The 20,327-nt window shown below is 40.7% G+C and overlaps 1 protein-coding gene across 6 annotated transcripts in view; it reads left to right on the top strand.

Moving 5' to 3' along the window:
• The window catches only part of LOC147012389 (estrogen receptor beta-like), a 163,682-nt gene that overhangs the window by 103,807 nt on the left and 39,548 nt on the right, over nucleotides 1–20,327 (top strand). For all 6 annotated transcript variants that reach the window (XM_085856502.1, XM_085856501.1, XM_085856497.1 and 3 more), the window contains one exon: nucleotides 5,524–5,657. In XM_085856502.1, coding sequence (XP_085712628.1) covers nucleotides 5,524–5,657 — 134 coding nt within the window. The remainder of the gene's footprint in view (nucleotides 1–5,523; nucleotides 5,658–20,327) is intronic.

Here is a 20,327-nt window from a genome sequence, read left to right as displayed (position 1 = left end):
GGTATTCAGTGGTTTATTGGTGCCAGCTGGGGCCGTCGGACAGGGTTTCTTTTTCTCCTGTTTGTGAGTTTCCCACTACATTGACAGGTGCAACTGCTGGTCTGCCTGGTTGTACTTTTCCTCATGTGGAGTTAAAGGAGTTGGTGCATGTCAAGGCTCAGTTCTTCCATTTTCTTGATATCACCGTCTGTTTGCCTTCTTGTGGAGCAACTGACCAGTATCGAACCAATATCACCGATGACTGTGGACTCATCTCATCCATCTACACTTTCCAATTATTTTGAGTCAAAAGTTCTTAACGCTAGCAAAGAACCCATCCTTGTGGATGGGTTAATTCCTGCACTTCTATGATGTCGATGACATGCCCTCGTATAATAGCGCTTAAACTTTTAATTTCTCCACTCCATGTGGGGTAATGTACTCATACCCATTGCTAGTGGGGTGATGTGCTCGAATCCATTGTTGGGCCATATATATATGACAGGAATATAATTGTTGGACTTGCAATGTGTGCATATTATCCAGATATTTATGCAATTTGTGGATGGTCCCATATGAGTTTGGTTATACAGCCCTCAAGGCTCCTGCAAGCTACCGCTCTTTGGGATTTTTGTCAAATTATGTACAAAATGGAAAGATACCGTCAGACTATCGAGGAATACCAACAGTCCGAGGTAGTGCTACATGATACACATTTATATAGAGAGAATTGGGGTCCCCTTCTCCCACCGTGAACCCAATGAACGATTCGTTGTTTCACCTGAAGCTTTCCCGTGAATCTCTCACCGCACCACCGAATGCAGCCATTAGTTTTCAACTTATTTCTTCCAGCGGTTCAGAAATGTATAAAGTCGATCAAACACACAAACAAACTAGAACGGGCACTCATACAGCACATACCTTCACCGCCACTACTTTTTTTGTTCTTGGTATGAGTGTGGGGAACTGGTTTCATATGAATGGTCTTATGACACAAACCACATATCTATAATGTCATGACCCCCCCCCCGACTTTCGGGGGCTACGGACTAAACAACAATCAACTCGCGTCATTTTGGCGAGTCTTCACTCGCAAGCTCGGTGAATACAACGTTTCAACAAGAGAAGGTCATCTTGTTTTGATGCTGGTTTCATGCAAATCAAATAAGAATTGACTGAGTTATGCTGAAAACCGCATATTTTTCAAGGGCGTGACCCCCCCCCCCGACATTTTACCACAACCGGTGATGTGTGTTATGACGTCATTGTGTCACAAGATTGGGCATTAAATTCTGAACATTTTGGTGCTGGGTTCATGTAAAGCCGACAAGAATTGACCGTGTTATGACAAAAACCGCATATTTTTCAAGTTCGTGACCCCCTGACCTTTGACCCCTAACCGGTAACAAAAGTATGGGCGTCATTGTGTCTTATTGCATATCACAAGATGAGGCGTTGAATTCTGAACATTTTGGCGTTAGTTGCATGCAAATTGAATAAAAATTGACCGTGTTATCGTAAAAAGACGATTTTGACCTTTTCGTGACCTTGACCTTGACCTTTGACCCGAACGATCACAAAATCTAATCGAATGCTTCCTGGCTAATAACCAATCATCCCACCAAATTTCATGCAATTCGGTTTAATACTTTTTGAGTTATACAAATCACAAGATTACAAATAAATAAATAAATAAATAAATAAATACAAGCCGACCAAAACATAACCTTTCGCAGAATGCGAAGGTAACAAACAAAAAAAACACGCACAGAAAACATGAACCCTAACAAACACAAATCTGTCCACAACGTTTTTGTGATATCGTGCTATATATTGTTTTTGACCCTGTATCTCAATAGTGAAGAATCATTTAAAATATCATTTATGATTTGGATCTTCATCAAAATCCAATCAATTCGTCCTCATCACACACCCAATCTGTCACCAAGTTTCGTCCAAATCCGTCCATAACCTTTTGAGATATCCTGCTCACAGACAAACGAACTGACAAACAGGTGAATACATACCCTCCGTCCACCTTCAGTGGCAGAGGTAATAAATCAACTTTAAGAAACAAATATTTCAACACAAACAAACAGACACTTCAAATTTTACACAGTAGTGGCATCTCCCCCTTTGAGGTTGAAGCACGATGCCGATTGCTTTCAAATCACTGACAGGTCGGTGGCCACTGTTTTTGTTGCCTATCCTTTGATCTCGCTCCGAATGGTCTCTCAGTCCTCCCAAGTATGCATGGTTCAATTGACAGTGGGGTAGCAGGGCGCAACCAGTAAGGGAATGAAGAACAAGAAAGAGAGGAGTGGAGGGGAGGAACCACTGGAATCAGCAATAAGAAGGTTGAGTTCGGTCGGTTAATGGGGGTAATGAAGATCATGGGTAAGGATGCGGGTTGACATGCGGTGGCGGTGCACTGCCTGCTTGAAGTCCTGAAAGGAAGGGTGAGACAGAACAAACTCTGGAATGCGGTTCCATTGACAGGAGAAGCGAGGAATAATAGAGTTGAGGTGCGCAGTCAGTCTGGATTTAAACCAGGAGGGAATTACTTGAAGAACATGTGCATCCTGGGATGGTTATGAAGGGTCAGAGGACTGAGAGAGCAGAGGGAACATTGATGGAGAATAGACTGTACAAAAACAGGGAACAACCACCTGCCTGTATGTAAAACAGACAGACCTTGTGCTTCATCCATATCGTGGGAGATGCCAATACATTGAGAGCTGTAGATGCCACAGAATCGAGGAGAGACTGGTATTTTACTTGGGTCACCAGCCCATCGGGGAGAGCAGCACTCCATTGAGCTACAGACAAAGGCCTTGTAACCCACTCCGGTAACCAGATCCTGGTTAAGCCCCCAATTCTAGGCTTTTTGCACAACTCAACCGTTTTGTTCCTCTTTTCTCCCATTTATAGAACCACCTGCTTGAGGGTGTTCAATCTCACTCATCCCTCCAGTACTCCAAGCAGGCAGTGCACCACCTTCTCAAATGGTGGTGCACTATCTGTGAGGAGTCCAATCCTCCATCCCCTCACCAAATCCTTTTATTACCCTGACTAACCTCAACTAACTTAACCTAATCTTCTTACTTACAAGTTCCAGTGTTTCCTTCCCTCCTCTCACTCACATTTTCCTGTTTGTTCATTCTCTTCCTGAGCACATTGGAACTTGCCCTGCTTTTCTCTTCTTTTTGATCCCTCATCTGATTTTCAAGTGGTGAAGCTGCTTCAATATTTGGCTCTGCCTATTTCATTTGGTCTTCCATTTGATGTGAATTTCATGTTTTTAAAATCCCATTCTGAATTCAATTGAATAGAGAGGACGTAATGAGTCAGGTGTCTGATAAAATTGGGGTTGCATCAAAGTGGGAGATCTTGTTACCCGGTCATCACTGGCAGCAGTTATAAAGCAGCAGTCCTCGTGTTGAGAGCGTGCATCAAAAACCGTTTAATGGAGGAAATGAAACTTTACCACATGTTACCTGACAATTTGATATTGTACACATCACCTGGATGACACACGCCCCCTCAGAACTTACATGGTAATTAAACAAAGCCTAATGCCCAGATACAATGTCACTTCCTCGTGTTGGAAATCGGAATCATTGCAATCGCTTCGGCCTTTATTGTTCTCGGCTGGTGAAAAATGCGAAGAAGAAGAAAAAGAACAATTTGGCGTTTTAACGATCTCCCGATTTGTACATTATATTGATCTATTGTGGCATCTTTATCGGCCTTGGTAGTTCTCGATCGATAATAAAATCGGCTTTGTAAAGACTATTGGATGTACTTTTTAGCAGATTTTTTAATAAAGTGTAATTTGTACACATTTACCTCAGAAGGGTAGAGAGGTGCAATGAAAAATTTACCGCCAGAAGAGTTGTCTCACACCAAGTCCTCCTCAAGAGTGTGCGGGGTAAGTATCCCATAAATACCATGTAGTTATTAATGGGGATTCAAAAGGGTAATTCTGAAGGGTTATAAAGGGTAATTCTAAAGGGTTATAAAGGGTAATTCTATAGGGTAATTCTAAAGGATAATTCTAAAGGGTAATTATAGAGGGTAATTCAAAAGGGTTATAAAGGGTAATTATAAATGGTTATAAAGGGTAATGCTAAAGGATTCTAAAGGATAATTCTAAAGGATTGTAAAGGGTAATTATATAGGGTAATTAAAAAGGATTACAAAGGGTAATTATAAATGGTTATAAAGGGTAATTCTAAAGGATTATAAAGGGTAACTATATAGGGTAATGGTAAAGGGTTATAAGGGTAATTATAAATGGTTATAAAGGGTAATTCTCAAGGGTTATAAAGGGTAATTCTAAAGGATAATTCTAAAGGGTAATTATATGGAGTAATTATAAAGGATTCTATCGGGTAATTCTAGAGGGTTATAAAGGGTAATTATATAGGGTTATAAAGGGTAATTCCAAAGGGTAATTCTCAGGGGTTATAAAGGGTAATTATATAGGGTTATAAAGGGTACTTCTAAAGGGTTATAAAGGATATTTATAAAGGGTAATTCTGAAGGGTAATTATATAGTGTTATAAAGGGTAATTCTAAAGGGTTGTAAAGGGTAATTATATTGGGTTATAAAGGGTAATTATATATGGTTATAAAGGGGATTTCTAAAGGGTAATTATAAAGGGTATTTCAAAAGAGTAATTCTAAATGGTAATTATTTGGGGTAATAAAGGGTAATTCTAAAGGATTATAAAGGGTAATTCTCAAGGGTAATCCCAATTCATAATTCTAAAGGGTAATTATATAGGGTCATAAAGGGTAATTGTATTGGTTTATAAAGGGTACTTCTGAAGGGTTATAAAGGATATTTCTAAAGGGTAAATCTGAAGGCTTATAGGGGTAATTAATTCTAAAGGGTAATTATATGTGGTTATCAAGGGTATTTCTAAAGTGTAATTATAAAGGGTATTTCGAAAGGGTAGTTCTAAATGGTAATTATTTAGGGTTATAAAGAGTAATTCTAAAGGATTATACAGGGTAATTCTCAAGGGTAATTCCAATTCGTAATTCTAAAGGGTAATTCCAATTCGTAATTCTTAAGGATAATTGTAAACAGTAATTGTAAAATGTAATTCTCGTGGGTTTTGTTCATTTCTGGGCTTTGCCTATTTCATATTAAAATGCCCAACTGAACCGCTTCCTTCGGAGACGGATGCGATTTTTCTTATTCCTTTTCTTTTTCCACGTGCTCTTTCAAACAATGGACCAACATAACCTGAAATGGTACTGATTTCATGCAAACAAATTATTTGCCTCCCTATGCCCATTATACATATTAAAATAAAATGAGGGCCAGGTTCATTCTGATGTTCAATTTAACTTGGCCCTTTTATTCCTCCGACATATCACATCTTATGGAATTTGAACCATTGTTCGTATTGATGTGACTCATTTATTGATGATATTTTTCTTATTGACGGACTGAATCTATTGACATGACCACTCGAATGGCAACCTTGCATTCTCAAGTGTCATTTTCCAATCCCTGCTTCACTTTAACAGGGATGATGGGGAGTGCGTTGAAGGCATCTTTGAAATCTTTGATATCTTGCTGAACATTGTGCAGCATTTCCGTGAGCTACAGGTCTGGATGGATGAATACGTCTGCCTGAAGGCCATCATCCTTCTGAACGCCAGTATGTACCTCTCCTCGTGGCCTGAGATTGCAGTATGTTTACATCTTACATGCATTCATCAAGTATGTAAATGCATTCTCTTTCATAAATGCACAACTTTTCACATACTTTCAGTGTTCCGTGAAAGCTGTTGACGGGTGGTTTCACATACAGCTGTTTTATTCATTTTTTTGAGGTGTTTTCATCAGAGTTTTAGTCTCTCCGCCGACGAAGTCGCCGGAGGGTATTATGTTTTTGGGTTGTACATCCGTACATCTCTCCGTGGTAATTTCCTGTTTTCTCTGCGATCGCTTAAAGGATTGACACAAAATTTTCACAATAGGTGCGACTACTCATGTAGAATGTTTGAATGATAATTACGATGTCATGGGTCACGTGGTGTGGGCAACCATGTTGGAAAAAAAGGAAAAGATTTGAACCTCTATCTCCAAAACTGCTCCATGGAAAAGATTGAAACTTGGCAGGGGTCAAGTACTCCACATGGGAAACAAGTGTGATTTTTTTTTGATGATGTCATTGGTGACTTCGTTATAACGTCATAATTGCATCCGTCGAAAGCTACATCTGATCTGTTTGGAAATTTTTGAAACCTTTAGAATTACGCCTTAGAACCCTGTAGAATTACCCTTGAGAACACTTTAGAATTACCCTTTGGAACCCTTTAGAATTACCCTTTATAACCCTTTATAATTACCCTTTGGAACACTTTAGAATTACCATTTGGAACACTTTAGAATTACCCCTTATAACCCCTTAGAATTACCCTTTATAACCCTTTAAAATTACCCTTTATAACCCAACAGAATTACCCTTAGACCCTTGTAGAATTACCCTTTGGAACCCTTTAGAATTACCCTTTATAATTACCCTTTGGAACCCTTTAGAATTACCGTTTATAACCCTTTAAAATTACCCTTTATAACCCCTCAAAATTACCCTTAGAACCCTGTCAAAATTACCCTTTGGAACCCTTTAGAATTACTCTTTAGAACCCTTTAGAATTACCCTTTAGAACCCGATGGAATTACCCTTAGAACCTTGTAGAATTACCCTGTGGAACCCTTTAGAATTACCCTTTATGACCCTTTATAATTACCCTTTGGAAACCTTTAGAATTACCCTTTATAACCCTTTAAAATTACCCTTTATAACCCCTCAAAATTACCCTTAGAACCCTGTCAAAATTACCCTTTGGAACCCTTTAGAATTATTCTTTAGAACCCTTTAGAATTACCCTTTAGAATCCGATAGAATTACCCTTAGAACCTTGTAGAATTACAGTTTGGAACCCTTTAGAATTACCCTTTATAACCCTTTATAATTACCCTTTGGAAACCTTTATAATTACCCTTTATAATCCTTTAGAATTACCCTTTGGAACACTTTAGAATTACCCTTTAAAATTACCCTTTATAACCCCTCAAAATTACCCTTAGAACCCGATAGAGTTACCCTTTATAACCCTTTAGAACCCGATAGAATTACCCTTTAGAACCTTTCAGAAACCTTTGGAAACTCCCATGTGGAGATAACAACCAACATACACACACACACACACACACACACACACACACACACACACACACACACACACACACTAACATCGCTTCACGGACAGAATTATTAACAGAGGAGTTGGAGGGAGAGGTGGGAGGAAGAGCGGGAGGGGTGGTAGAGAGAGGAAGAGGGGTGTGTGTGTGTGTGTGTGTGTGTGTGTGTGTGTGTGTGTGTGTGTGTGTGTGTGTGTGTGTGTGTGTGTGTGTGTGTGTGTGTGTGTGTGTGTGTGTGTGTGTGTGTGTGTGTGTGTGTGTGTGTGTGTGTGTGTGTGTGTGTGTGTGTGTGTGTGTGTGTGTGTGTGTGTGTGTGTGTGTGTGTGTGTGTGTGTGTGTGTGTGTGTGTGAGAGAGAGAGAGAGAGAGAGAGAGAGAGAGAGAGAGAGAGAGAGAGAGAGAGAGAGAGAGAGAGAGAGAGAGAGAGAGAGAGAGAGAGAGAGAGAGAGAGAGAGAGAGAGAGAGAGAGAGAGAGAGAGAGAGAGAGAGAGAGAGAGAGAGAGAGAGAGAGAGAGAGAGAGAGAGAGAGAGAGAGAGAGAGAGAGAGAGGTGGGAAGAGATTTGGATGGGGGAGAAAGAGATTTGGATGGGGGAGAGGGAATAGGGAGGGGAAAGTGAGGAGGGGCGGGGGAGAAAAAGGAGGGAATGGAGCAAGTGAAGGGGGAATTGAGGGGGTAGCAAGGGGTGGTGAGGAGGAGATAGAGAGAAGAGGGAGGGGTGAAAACAGAGAGGGGAGAGTGAGGATGGGGAATGAGGAAGGAGGAGGGAGAGAACAAGGTGGGAGGAGAGTGAGGAGGGAGAGAGAGTGACACCTCACCACACATTGCTACACACTCCAGGAGGGGGGGGGGGGGGGGGGCAAGGAGAATGGGGGAGAGCAAAGGGGGGGGGGAGAAAGAGAGGAGGGAGACAGGAGAGGGTGAAGGGAAAGCAGCATGGGGGGAGGGGAAGGGAAGGGAATGCAGCATGAGGGGATAGGAAGGGAAGGCAGCATGAGGGGGGAAGGCAGTGTGACGGGAGGGGAAGGCAGCATACTGGAGCATTTACCAGGGTGAAAGGGCTTTTAATCATGGATTGTGATAGCAAATTTGTTGCTATTGCAGGCTTTGGTTTCTTTGAATCCACATTCGCAACCGTCACTAATAGGTACCTTCTCTGGTGTTTTGTTTTCAAATGTTTTGGAATATTGCATTTATTACAGTGATGAACAATGTCTATGAAACAAAGTGAGCATTCAACTTTCGGACTGTCTTCTTTAACCTTCCTGAAATAGGTCCAAACTGCACTTCTGAACCTTTTCAGTGACATGTCAAAACTTTATGAGTTGATATATTGTTTACCCATCCCAAAGTAAAACAATCAGCATGCTTTACCTGCCAACTCTAAATGCCTTATTACTCATTTATAATTATTCATCGAAATGGAACACGCCCTCGGGGCTTGTTTAGTTTGCAAGTGATTTGCTTTTCTTGCTATGTTGCAAATGGGATGCCACATGGGCGTGTTCCTTTTCAATTAATACATCACCAGGCCACGTGTAACTGGAACATGCCCAACAAGGATGAAAAAAAAATTCCCCGACAAAACGCTTTTTCCTCGAAAGTAAGAATTATTTAGAATTTATGTCGAATCCGGTTCACCACTGAATTTCTTTTCAATTCCATCGTTGGAATCGAGTACTTTGGAATTGATCTTCCCACCAATATTAAGCACTCCAGCAAACACTCCAATGAAATGGTGGGCAAGGAACAGCAGACTTGGCAAGCGATTAGCGATCTCCGATCTGTCATATTAAACACTTCCCGGGGAACACCCGGAATGTCAAACAATGTCCGAATTGGACAAATGAAGACTTTTGTTTTGCAGTTGGAACTTCTGTTAAGGTGAATTCCGCAGTTTAAATTTTTGAACTTTGGCTCAGGTTAGGAGATTATACAGGTTATGACGTGTGCGGAAATGAAATAAAGCCACGAACACTGGCGTCTCTGGGCGTTTATCAACATTGGGAGGTATTCCGGAATCCGTACGTATGAAGATCAGGCATTCGATGGTATGAGTGAGGAAAGTGAACAAACATTTGAGCGCTTTATCATTACGAAACTGTTGCGGCCTGTTCCAAGTCAAGGCATTGTTGAGCAGGCCAAAAATAAAAAAACATGTTGAATTAAGACCCCAAAGAGCTGAAAGAGGACTGACACAAAGGGCCCGACCAAGGATGAAGCCTTGATAAAGTATATAATTTAATAAGTCCATTAATTATCTTCAAAAGGGGTGTTTTAATTAACCCAAACACCCAATTTTCACTCTTGCACTTCCTTGGAGTTCCCTTAGTATGCACGCAAAGTTTCAGGCTGCTATGTTTCATGGTTTTGGAGTTACGGATGAGGCACACACACACACACACACACACACACACACACACACACACACACACACACACACACACACACACTTCCAATCTACCATTCATTCCGAGTGGGTTGCTACTGCTTGCAAACCTTATTATACTCAAACACAAAAGCACCGTTCATTTTCAAGTTAGCTCTTCTTCAATTTTTTTTTGGCAAATTTGAATTGGTACGCTCGTTTAATGTCGTCATTTTCTTTTCAAACAATTATAGCTTGATTACTTTTGAAGGGGCCTTTGCAATTACAATCATGTGAAGCTTCAAAACGATGGAAATGTTAAATGGACAAAATGAGAAGGATTAGCAGCTAACAGTCCTTCCCTTCCTGACACTTGATAATCCTGCATTTTGTGTCTCGGGTCGAGTTATCAGAAAAGTCATTTTTCAGCCCTTTGTTTATGTCTGGAACTTTGTGTTCTGTTTTCAATTTGTTTTCTTGGTGGATGCCAAGTTAGCTGAAAAACACGTTTTGTTGTCTGTCATTAGTTTCTGGAAGTCTCTTATTTGGCTTCGACCTGACCGAAGTTCCTGAAATCGTGTCGCATTGAAGTTATACACGGTGAATTTCACCCCGTCTTCTTCCCTTTGCGTTTCCAGAATTATGGGGGGTTTATTTGCTATCAATGGTTTAAACACGATGTTGAAATTGTATTGAACCTCTCGCTAACATTTGTCTGTCCTTGTGACCGTCTGCCGACGACACATCATACCTGCGGAAGGCTATTTGGCACGAACGTTGTTGTTTTATGTTATCCAGAAATGACTTGGTGAGAGAATCAAGAATTTTGTACATTCCAAAGTTGGCATGAATATCTTCAACTGTTGTAAAACTAGTAATTCCAGGGTTAATTTGTGGAAGGAAAAGAGTGCTTCTGCATCGGTAGAGGAAATATTTTTAAAAGGAATAAGGTTGTGAGAGTTGATGTCTCATCGTTGTTGACCTCTTAAACTTATTCTGATCAAGTTTTTTATTTTTTTTTTATTTTTATTTTTTGAGTTGATCAAATATAAACTTCACTTTTAGATTTTTTTTTTTTTAAACACAAGATCCAGGTTTAGGGAAGAGTGACGTGACAGAGGGTAAAAAGAGCAAGAGACTCACAGTGGGGGCATCAGTTGGATACAAAAAGCAAAGGAATGACAACTACTACTACTACTACTACTACTACTACTACTACTAGTACTACTACTACTACTACTACTCAGAGGACACATCCGAGATAGAGTTCACACTGCCGCGCCATGAGTCTTTGTCCATCATCAGTGTCTGCATGTCCACTATGTCATGCTGGATATCCCTTGCTACGCAGTCGATGTAGTTCAGTGGCCTTCTTCCTCTGGTTGGGCAAGGCAATCTCAAGCAGATCATGTCAGATATAATTTGGTCTTTGGCGCGGAAACGGTGACCAGCAAAACATGTTCTGCGACGAGCTATAATGGTAGAAACGGGTGGTATGTCTCCGTAGATCTCTGCTTTTGTTCTGTGTTCCCGCCAGCCGATGTTCTGAACTCTCATAAGAAGCCGAGTATCTGTGCCATCGAGCCAGTCCTGCAGGGCCTTCCTCATGGTCCGTGGCTCTGATCCATGTTAGAGTATGTTCTCGACGCAAGCTCTACAGAATTCAAGTTTGATCGATCTTGAAATGTTGGACTGCCAGATGTGCTGCAGCCTGTTACATACACTCCAGGCTTGACCTTTGCATGATATGAAATCCTTCTTTGAGTCAGCTACACAAGACCCTGAGTACTTAAAGTCTTTGACTTCATTTAGTTGTGAGCCATCCTTGGAGAAGATTGGTAGATGATCAACATCCTCATTTACTCTCATGTATTCTGTTCTCTTGGCATTTCAAAACAGACCGACCTGAGCTGAAGCATCCTCAACAGAAATTTGAAGGTCTTGAACATCCTTCAAAAGTGTCGCTGTGAAGGCGATGTCATCTGCATAGTCAAGGTCTGTGAGATGCTTATCTCTGTCGCCATTTGATCTTTTTGCTTGATGTCAATTGCTTTCTCTTTCATGGTCTCGACTGACTGCCTGAGAATGTAATCCACAACTATAACAAAGGAATGAAAAGGAATGAGCAGGAAAAGAGGAGGGGAGACATAATGTTCCTTCTTTTTTTAAAGTTGGCGTTCAGGCCGAACTCAGAGGACATTGATCCTCAGCTTCCAGTCCTTTGGATCAAGCATTGCTGTTATGTGTGCAGTTCCTCTGTCTCCAGACCCGTATCCTTCTTCAACATGTTTATGTAGTTCAGAACTGCTCTGGCCTGCTTTGGCCTTCCATGTTTTTTAAGTATGAGATTGGTAGCGGGTTTGTCTTGTGGTGGTAGCAGTGCCCAGTAAACCTGAGGTGTCTTCTTCTAATTTTAACTGACAGCCTTGGAAGTGACCCACAGCGCTGTTTATGACCTCCGCCACCGAAGGTGGAACTACGTTATGTTTTCACCCCTGTCTGCCTGTTTGTCCGTCTGCTTGTTACTTGCAAAATCGAAGATTTTTCAAGGATATTGGGAAGTCGATTTTGTTTGTCAGTCTGTCTGTCTGTTTATCATCTACAAGTCACCATTTTAAACCGATCTTCACAAAACTTCACCACATAGTACAGTTTGTCATAAGAAATAAGCCTATTGTTTTTGAGGTCAAAGGGTCAAAAGGTCAACACAGGCCAAAGGTCAACAGCGAAGGTGGTTTTTCTAAAATCCTCAATTTTCATCCGATTGACTTGAAATCTGAAGTGGATTTATATTTTAGGTCACTGAATTCAACCAGTCAATTATTTTTGAGGTGAACATGGACCAAAAGGTCAACACAGGCCCAAGGTCAGCAACTAAGGTGGTATTTCTAAAATCCTCAATTTTCATCCGATTGACTTGAAATTTCAAGAGGAGTTGCACATTTGGTCATTGAATTCAACCACCAATTATTTTTGAGGTCAAATTTGTTTTATGGATCTTGCAAGTTTCGTGCTCTGCACGACGTCTTCTTCTTGTTTGTGTGACTGTTTGTCTGTAGGATATCTCAAAAAGTTGTTGACGGATTCGGACGAAACTTGTTGGATACGTTGGATGTGTGACAAGGATGAATTGATTTGATTTTGGTGAAGATCCGAATCCAGATCCAGAGACGATAATTTTTTTAATTTTTGAAGCGATTCTTCAACATTGAGAGATCGGGCCAAAAACGATATATCTATATTAATATTTCGGCATGCCCCTTTCTTTGTTCCACCATCAGATTTTTGTTACTGCATGAAATGAAACAAGCTTTAACATATATAGTAATGATATTATTGTCTTCCTTAAGAGGCCCTTCAAAATTCGTTTTGATGATTATGGAAGTAAAACAGTTCATGTTCTCCATTTGCAAAATGGGAGGAATTATTGCACAAAAAAAGAAATTAAAATGTTTCCCATTTTCTGGAGGACCACTAAGATGAGTTCGTAAAACCTTTTGCAGAGTATGTTATTATTAATCACTATACGCCATAGTAAATTGCTCATGTTATTGAGCTGTCAATAAGCTATCAATCATAGACATATAATAAACTCACTTGAGTATTCATATCTCTATTTCAATGCGTAATATCAAGCGGTACCTTCATGATGACCTAATAAAACCAGTCTCGATGTCCGTCCGTCCGTATATCTGTTCACAATCAAACTGATAGTGATGCATTTTAAGGCTTTCTGAGAGCTTTGGAGAGATTACCTACACTCCTGTACGGTGCTGTTTTTATTATTCCGACTGCACTTCATTAGAACATAGATCGTGGATGGATGCGCAGATCCCAGGAGAACAACTATAGCTGTACAGAACAATTCATATTATCGATGGATAAAAATGATATTTAATTGATATTATAATAAATTGTTTATTCAAAATATCTTCAAATTTTGTGAGTTTTTAGTTTGTTGTAAAATATTAGGTACTCGGGTCTCCGCATAGTGGCATACAGGCTTAAGTCATATTTCTGTTTACTACCGTAGAAAATCACAGAACCATCCGATCGACATGCAGTTAACAGTTTCAGAATCAGCTAAAATCTACAAGATATGAATATGTAGATGAAACTGATCCAGCCTTTTGGATCACTTTAAAATAGAGTGCCCTGTAATTTTAATGCGCTCTATGGATCCTCCAGAACTCACGAATGGTACACGTTGTGTAGTCGCTAAACTACGTGGTAATGTCATCGAAGTGGAGCTACTGCGGGACAGTCGAGGGGGAAAACCTGAATGATAATCAATGGATAAAAATGATAAAATATATTGTTTAAAATACATTCATGCTATCTGTCTTTTACCATATGTTGCCAGTGACGCCCGTCGAAGACGGGCACCTTTACTAGTAGCATTATATTTCAAAAATGGATTGGGCCTGATATGTTCTATTGGATCAAGCATTGCGTGGCGGAGATATTAGCTCTACCAAGTGCCCTTCTAGTTTTTTCTATGTTCAGACCAATGGACATTGAAAGCTGAACAAAGAAATTGAGTATAGCATCCATCAAGTTCCTTCTCGTGGGTTGCAGTGAGGGTCAATACACTTCACTTCCATAAAGGACAGACTCGACTGTTGCCATGAACAGTCAGTCATTCCTTGATCTGCCGAGAGTGTTGACTTTCATATTCTTGACAGTTTGTTTCAAGTTCGTCATGCGGCAGATTTCCTTTGTTTGTTCTCCTGAAAAGTTGTATCAAGCCAGGAACCAAAATACTTGAAGTTGTTGACTGTCCCAAGTTTTATTCCATTGTTTTATATGATTGAGACCTCTCTGGACTGGTTGAATGCCATCACTTTCAATGTATTAGCCTTAATTGTTAGCTCTATATTACCGGCACTTGTTTCGACACTCGAAGTTATTGCACTTGCTCAATCTCTCCTGACAATCAGGCGATGTCTTCGGCAAAGCTGAGATCAGTAATAACCTCTGGGTTGACTTCAATACTTTTTCTTCGTTTTAGTTGGAACCCCAATTCCACCTCCTTGCCTTTGATGGCATTTCTGAGTGTGTACTTAAGCACTATGTGAAACAGGTAAGGGGCATGGGTGTCTCCCTGCACTCAGTCTAGGATTTCTAAAAGCTGCATTTCTCCATCTGATGGGGGTGTATTGGCATATGTATCCTTATACCATGCAAGAGTAGGAAACGTACTGACCTGCATGAATTGGGTTGGATCACGTTAGCTCGGTGGAAAGGAGGGAGAACAGATTGTGGGTAAGTTTGGGGGATGACATAAGATGGTAGTTTACCAACTGCTTGAAGTCCTGAAGAGATTGTGGAATTGAACACCCTCAGGAAAACAGTTCCACAAATGGGAGAAAAGAGAAACAGAAAGGTTGAGGTGTGCATTGAGACTGGATTTTGTGTGTTTAACCAAGAGGTGGTTACTGGAACAATGTGTGCATCCTCGAAGTTGGAGGGTGGAGAGGGTGGGGGGGGGGGAGATTGACCGTTGGAGAGGTGACAAAAAAAAAACAGACACCACCAATTTGTCTGTGATGTGAGAGCAACAGGCCTTGTATGCTGCAAGTAGTTCTGATTTTTAAAGGAAAGTCTTGGAATGACAGATGATGCAGAAAATGTAAGTACAAAGTGGTAAGATTGGGACACGCAAGACGTGCGAGGAACAAAAGATTTGTAGGCAAACACCAAGTTGAGACTTTCTTCATTTGCTTGAGCAGAGTCTGTCATGGTGCTGTTTCAGGTGACAAGATTGAAGAGCGCATATAAGAGAGGTTGACCTGAAATGGTACAACCACGACGTTGAGGAAGGAGACTGGTGGAGATTTCAGCCTTTATATTTGTAAGATGGTGTTTTCTGGTTTGCCTATGGTTGGACTTGCACTTGTTGTGACTCTTACAGCGTGACCTCAAGTTGCCACCATTCGGATTGGCCTTGCATATTGAGCAAGCAAGCTGCTTGACTGTAACTGTCATGCCACAGAATTACGCGTACCAGAGCCGAGAGGATGGATAGGACAGTCACATACAGTATGGGACAAACCATTGTGTGTGGCGTGAGAGAAAGTAGATTTTTGAGCTCACCTGGAATGTATTTCAGGGGAGGTATTAGCATCACACACTGTCCATCACTCAGGCTGTATGTAAGCCCTCGGAACTTCTTCTCTCAAACTACACAAATGATTTCGATGAAACTTGACCGGAACCTTCATCACCCATGATATACCAAAGTTTGTTCACAGCATAAAAAAAATAATCAGGGGTTTGACTCCCAAAATAGGAATTTACTTTCTTCTCCGTTACATATTTTGTGGGTCATTCATGCCTACCAGTGGTTCCCTGGTTCTACCACTTAAGCCCAGAGGCATTGCCCCTATTTTTTATTTCCTGCATTTGTTTATTGCTTTTATTATATATTTTTTTATTGTTAAGATTTTATTATTTCATTACTGCTACACGGGACTTTTCAGAGACAAAGTCTGCTTTGAGTTTTCTCTGATGGTTATCATCTGCTGGTGATGGAAGTTTTACTCTTCGTAAAGAGTTTAGAATATGTTTACAATTTAAACCACAAACTTTATCAAGCCCCAAACCGATACTTGTCACTGATATTACAATTAATTGAGCTGAGAAACCACAAGCAGAACTTAAATTTATGTACCTCTGTAAATAATGCATAATAGATGGTCCATTCCTGTGTGTTCTCCATTTATTGAGATGATGGCTGGCACAGCTTGCAAAGCATATAGACAGGTTACTGTTGTTAACATCTGTGAACACTCTTTTCTTCTCTTGTACCAAAAGATAATGTTACAGCAGTGACTTGTAAGGCTTTGGAAGTTGCCTGTTTACATATCTTTCACCTATTGCCAACATTCTGTCTTCAAGGCAGTGGAAGTGGAGACTGTATATGGGGGTGTATGCCTGGCCTGTTTACTGTCTCGAGATTGTACCTGATTTTGAAAACAAACGACTAACAAAAAACTAACAATACCAAACCTTGCTGTTGTACGGTGACCTGCAAAAAGTAACAAGGACAACAAGGAAATCCAACATGTGGAGGCCATTCAGCCCATCATGCCTGTGCGAACACCACACCAACCTATCTCCACAAGATCCAAGGAATAAAATGCAAAAAAAGTTTTTAATTAATGAAATAAAATTTTTATTATTATTATTATTATTTGTAATATATATATATATATATATTATATATTATATATATATATATGTATATATATATAATTTTTACCCCCTTTTCTTCCCCACATGGAGGGGACATTGGCTTGGTTAAAAACACATCAACCACACAACCCCCCTTGACTAGACCCCCACCAACAGCACTCCGCACACAATCACCCATCAATACTCAAACTTCCTAAAAGTCTTGTCAACATCCCCATACCCCTCTACCTCTATAACTTCCAGGTACCGATCTAATTCTAATTTAAACTTATCTACTTTTTCTGCTGCCACTACCTTTCCAGGGAGACCATTCCATGCATTAACTACTCTCTGAGTGAAAGTCCCTTCCCTTACTACCGTCTTAACTCTCCTCTTCTTTACTCTCGGGCTATGGCCCCTGGTCCTATCACTGTTTACTCTGTAGAATAATTAATCTGCACTTATTTTATCTCTACCTTTAATTATCTTAAACATCTCTTTCATATCTGCTCGTAATCGCCTCCTTTCTAGTGTATAAAGCCCTGTCTCCTTCAGCCGCTCCTCAGAGCTGAGTCTAGCTAGGCTCGGAATCAATCGAGTAATCCTGCGCTGAACCATCTCTATGGCATCTATGTCCTTACTGAGTTGTGGTGACCAAAACTGCACACAATATTCTAGATGTGGCCCTCACTAAATTCCTGTACAATATTAACACATCTTTTGATTTATAATTTATCCCCCTCCGAATACAACCTAAAACCCTATTTGCTTTACGTGTAGCTGCCTGGCATTGTGCTGTCTGCTAACCTCCCATATCTATTACCACCCCCAGATCCTTCTCCTGTGTGACACGCTCCAAAATTACCCCTTGCATCTTGTAATCTCTATTTTCATTGTTCTTTCCCATCCCCAACACCTTACACTTGCTCAGGTTAAATTCCATCTGCCAATCATTTGCTCAATCTATACAAGTATCAATACTTTCCTGTATCTGATCACCACCCCCTCTGCTATTCACCTCACCTCCAAGCTTTGTGTCATTTGCAAATTTGGAAAACTTACTCTTTACCCCATTATCCAAATTGTTGATGTAAATAATGAATAGTAATGGTCCGAGTACTGATCCCTGAGGATCTTACATCCGCTACTTACATCCTCCCAGCAAGACATCCTCCCACTCACAGCCACTCTTTGCTTCCTACCACTAAGCCAGTGTGCAATCCAATTAACTACCTGACCAGCCACTCCACAAGCCCTCACTTTGGGTAACATCTGATGTGGGACCTTATCAAATGCCTTCAAGTCCAGATATACTATGTCCACTGCCTTTCCATCATCCACTCAATTAGACACTGATTCATAGAACTCTAAAATATTTGTTAAACAGGAACTACCTTTGGTAAACCCATGCTGACTACTTTTAATTAGTTTGTAATTATTTAAATGGTTCCTCATCTGGTCCTTAATTAACATCTCCAACACCTTCCCCACAACTGAAGACAAACTAACAGGTCTATAGTTTCCCAATTCTTCTCCGGATCCTTTCTTAAATCATAGTGTTACATTTGCTACTCTCCAATCCTCTGGTACCTGTCCTGATTCCAATTAGCTGTAGAAAATATCCGTTAACATCTCGCTTACCTGCTCAGCCACCTCTCTCAATACTCTCGGTTGCATATTATCTGGACCCAGAGCCTTATCTACTCTTGGATTACGGAGCTGTTCCTTTACTTCCTCCACTCCAACCTGGATCTTCTGTAAAAGCCCTTCCTCACCTCCTCGAAGTATTCATCCCCCTCCAAAGTTTTCCCATTTGATGCCACCTGTCCTTATTTCATGATGCTTTCAAATCAAACCTGATATATAGAGTCTTCACAAACTACTCCAAAGTGATAAAGGTAAAAAAAAATGCTGATAAAATGTGAATAAGTTTCATTAATAGAGAAAATCCAGATGATTCTCAGTTGGGTAAATATTCAAACCCTTTGCCGAATTAACCCGAAATCACTTCAGGAGCAAATTATTTGTTTGATAGGTTACAAAATAGGTGTAACAGGTTTCACCTGTAAGTAATTGGTGATTTAACGTAAAAAATTAAGTTCCCCCACTTATCTGTGGAGTTTTAAGGTGCAGCTCACTTTTTCAACCAACAAGGTGAACATGAAGACCAAGGAGCTTTCCAAATAAGTCAGACATAAAGTGGTGGAGAAGCATCATTCAGGAGAGGGTTATAAGAAGATTTCAAAGTCACTCATTATCCCTTTGAATATGGTGAAATCCATCGTGAAGAAGGGGAAGATGTAACATACCACCCAGACTCTACCCAGATCAGGTCTCCCATCCAAACTCAGCAGCCGGGCAAGCAGGAATCTGGTTCTTGATGTCACTAAATCCCACAATGACTTTGATAGATCTGCAAGGCTCTATGTCTATGTCCAAGATGGGAGTCAGTGTTCATCAATCAACAATATAATGTTCTCTTCACAAAGCTGGCCTGTATGGACAGGTGGCAAGAAAGAAGCTATTATGAAAACAGACATCTGTAAGCTTGTGTGGAGTTTGTGAAAAATCATCTTAATAACATTGCAGTCATGTGGAGAAAAGTTTTTGGTCACACGAGACAGAAATTGAACTCTTTGTTCAAAATTCAAACCATTACACCTGGCACAAGCCCAACACTGCATATCACCCAGTAAATGCCATCGCTACTGTCAAGCATGGTGGTGGCAGCATCGTGTTATGGTGTTGCTTTTCATCAACAGAGACTGGCAAGCTTGTCAGGATAGAAGGGACAATGGATGGTGAAAAGTTCAGGAGAATCCTTGATAAAAACCTGCTCGAGTCAGCCATGAATGTGAAACTGGGTATGAGATTTACATTTGAGCACAATAATGATCTGAAGTACAAAGCTAAAGCCAGACTGGAATGGCTCAAAAAGAAGAAAATAAACATTCTTGAGTGGCCCAGTTAAAGTCCTGACATGAACCCATTTGAAAATTTTTGGTGAGACTTCAAGATTGCAGTCCATCGACCATCCCCAACAAACTTGGCAGAACTAGAACAATTTCCACGTGAAGAATGGGCAAACATTTCACCATCTCTCTGTGCAAAGCTGGTAGAGACCTACACAGAAACACTCATTGCAGTCATTGCTGACCCGGGGTCAGGGGCGAAGACCACGAGGGGTGAACTACCTCAGGTTCCCACAAGACTCTCCGGAATCTCAGGCCATCGCACACGAATAACTTTGTGACATGGCGGGTCACTGTCACTAATTGACTGTGAACGCTAATAACTCGACCACGTGATTTAGGGTCCTCCGTCTGATTAATACCTTTTACCTAAAGGTCACGTGAACGAATTACCGGGGAACACGCCCTTGGTACGCACTTGCTCAAACCGAATCGCCTTACCAGATCAGATACAGCTGAGCAGAATGGCCAAGCACGTACCGGCTAGGAAACAGATCGTTGGGGAATAATGTCCCAGCTAAACTAGGGTGCGGGCCATGCTGGACCAATGAAAGAAAACATGAAAACGAGCTGGGAACATTTCTGTACAAAGAATTTATTTACAAT

Source organism: Eptatretus burgeri, chromosome 15, assembly GCF_056783735.1.
Source record: "Eptatretus burgeri isolate ZD-2024b chromosome 15, Ebu_testis_v1, whole genome shotgun sequence".
NCBI lineage: Eukaryota > Metazoa > Chordata > Myxini > Myxiniformes > Myxinidae > Eptatretus > Eptatretus burgeri.
Note: the sequence above shows the minus strand (reverse complement) of the source record. Positions and strands in the feature narration are given on the sequence as shown.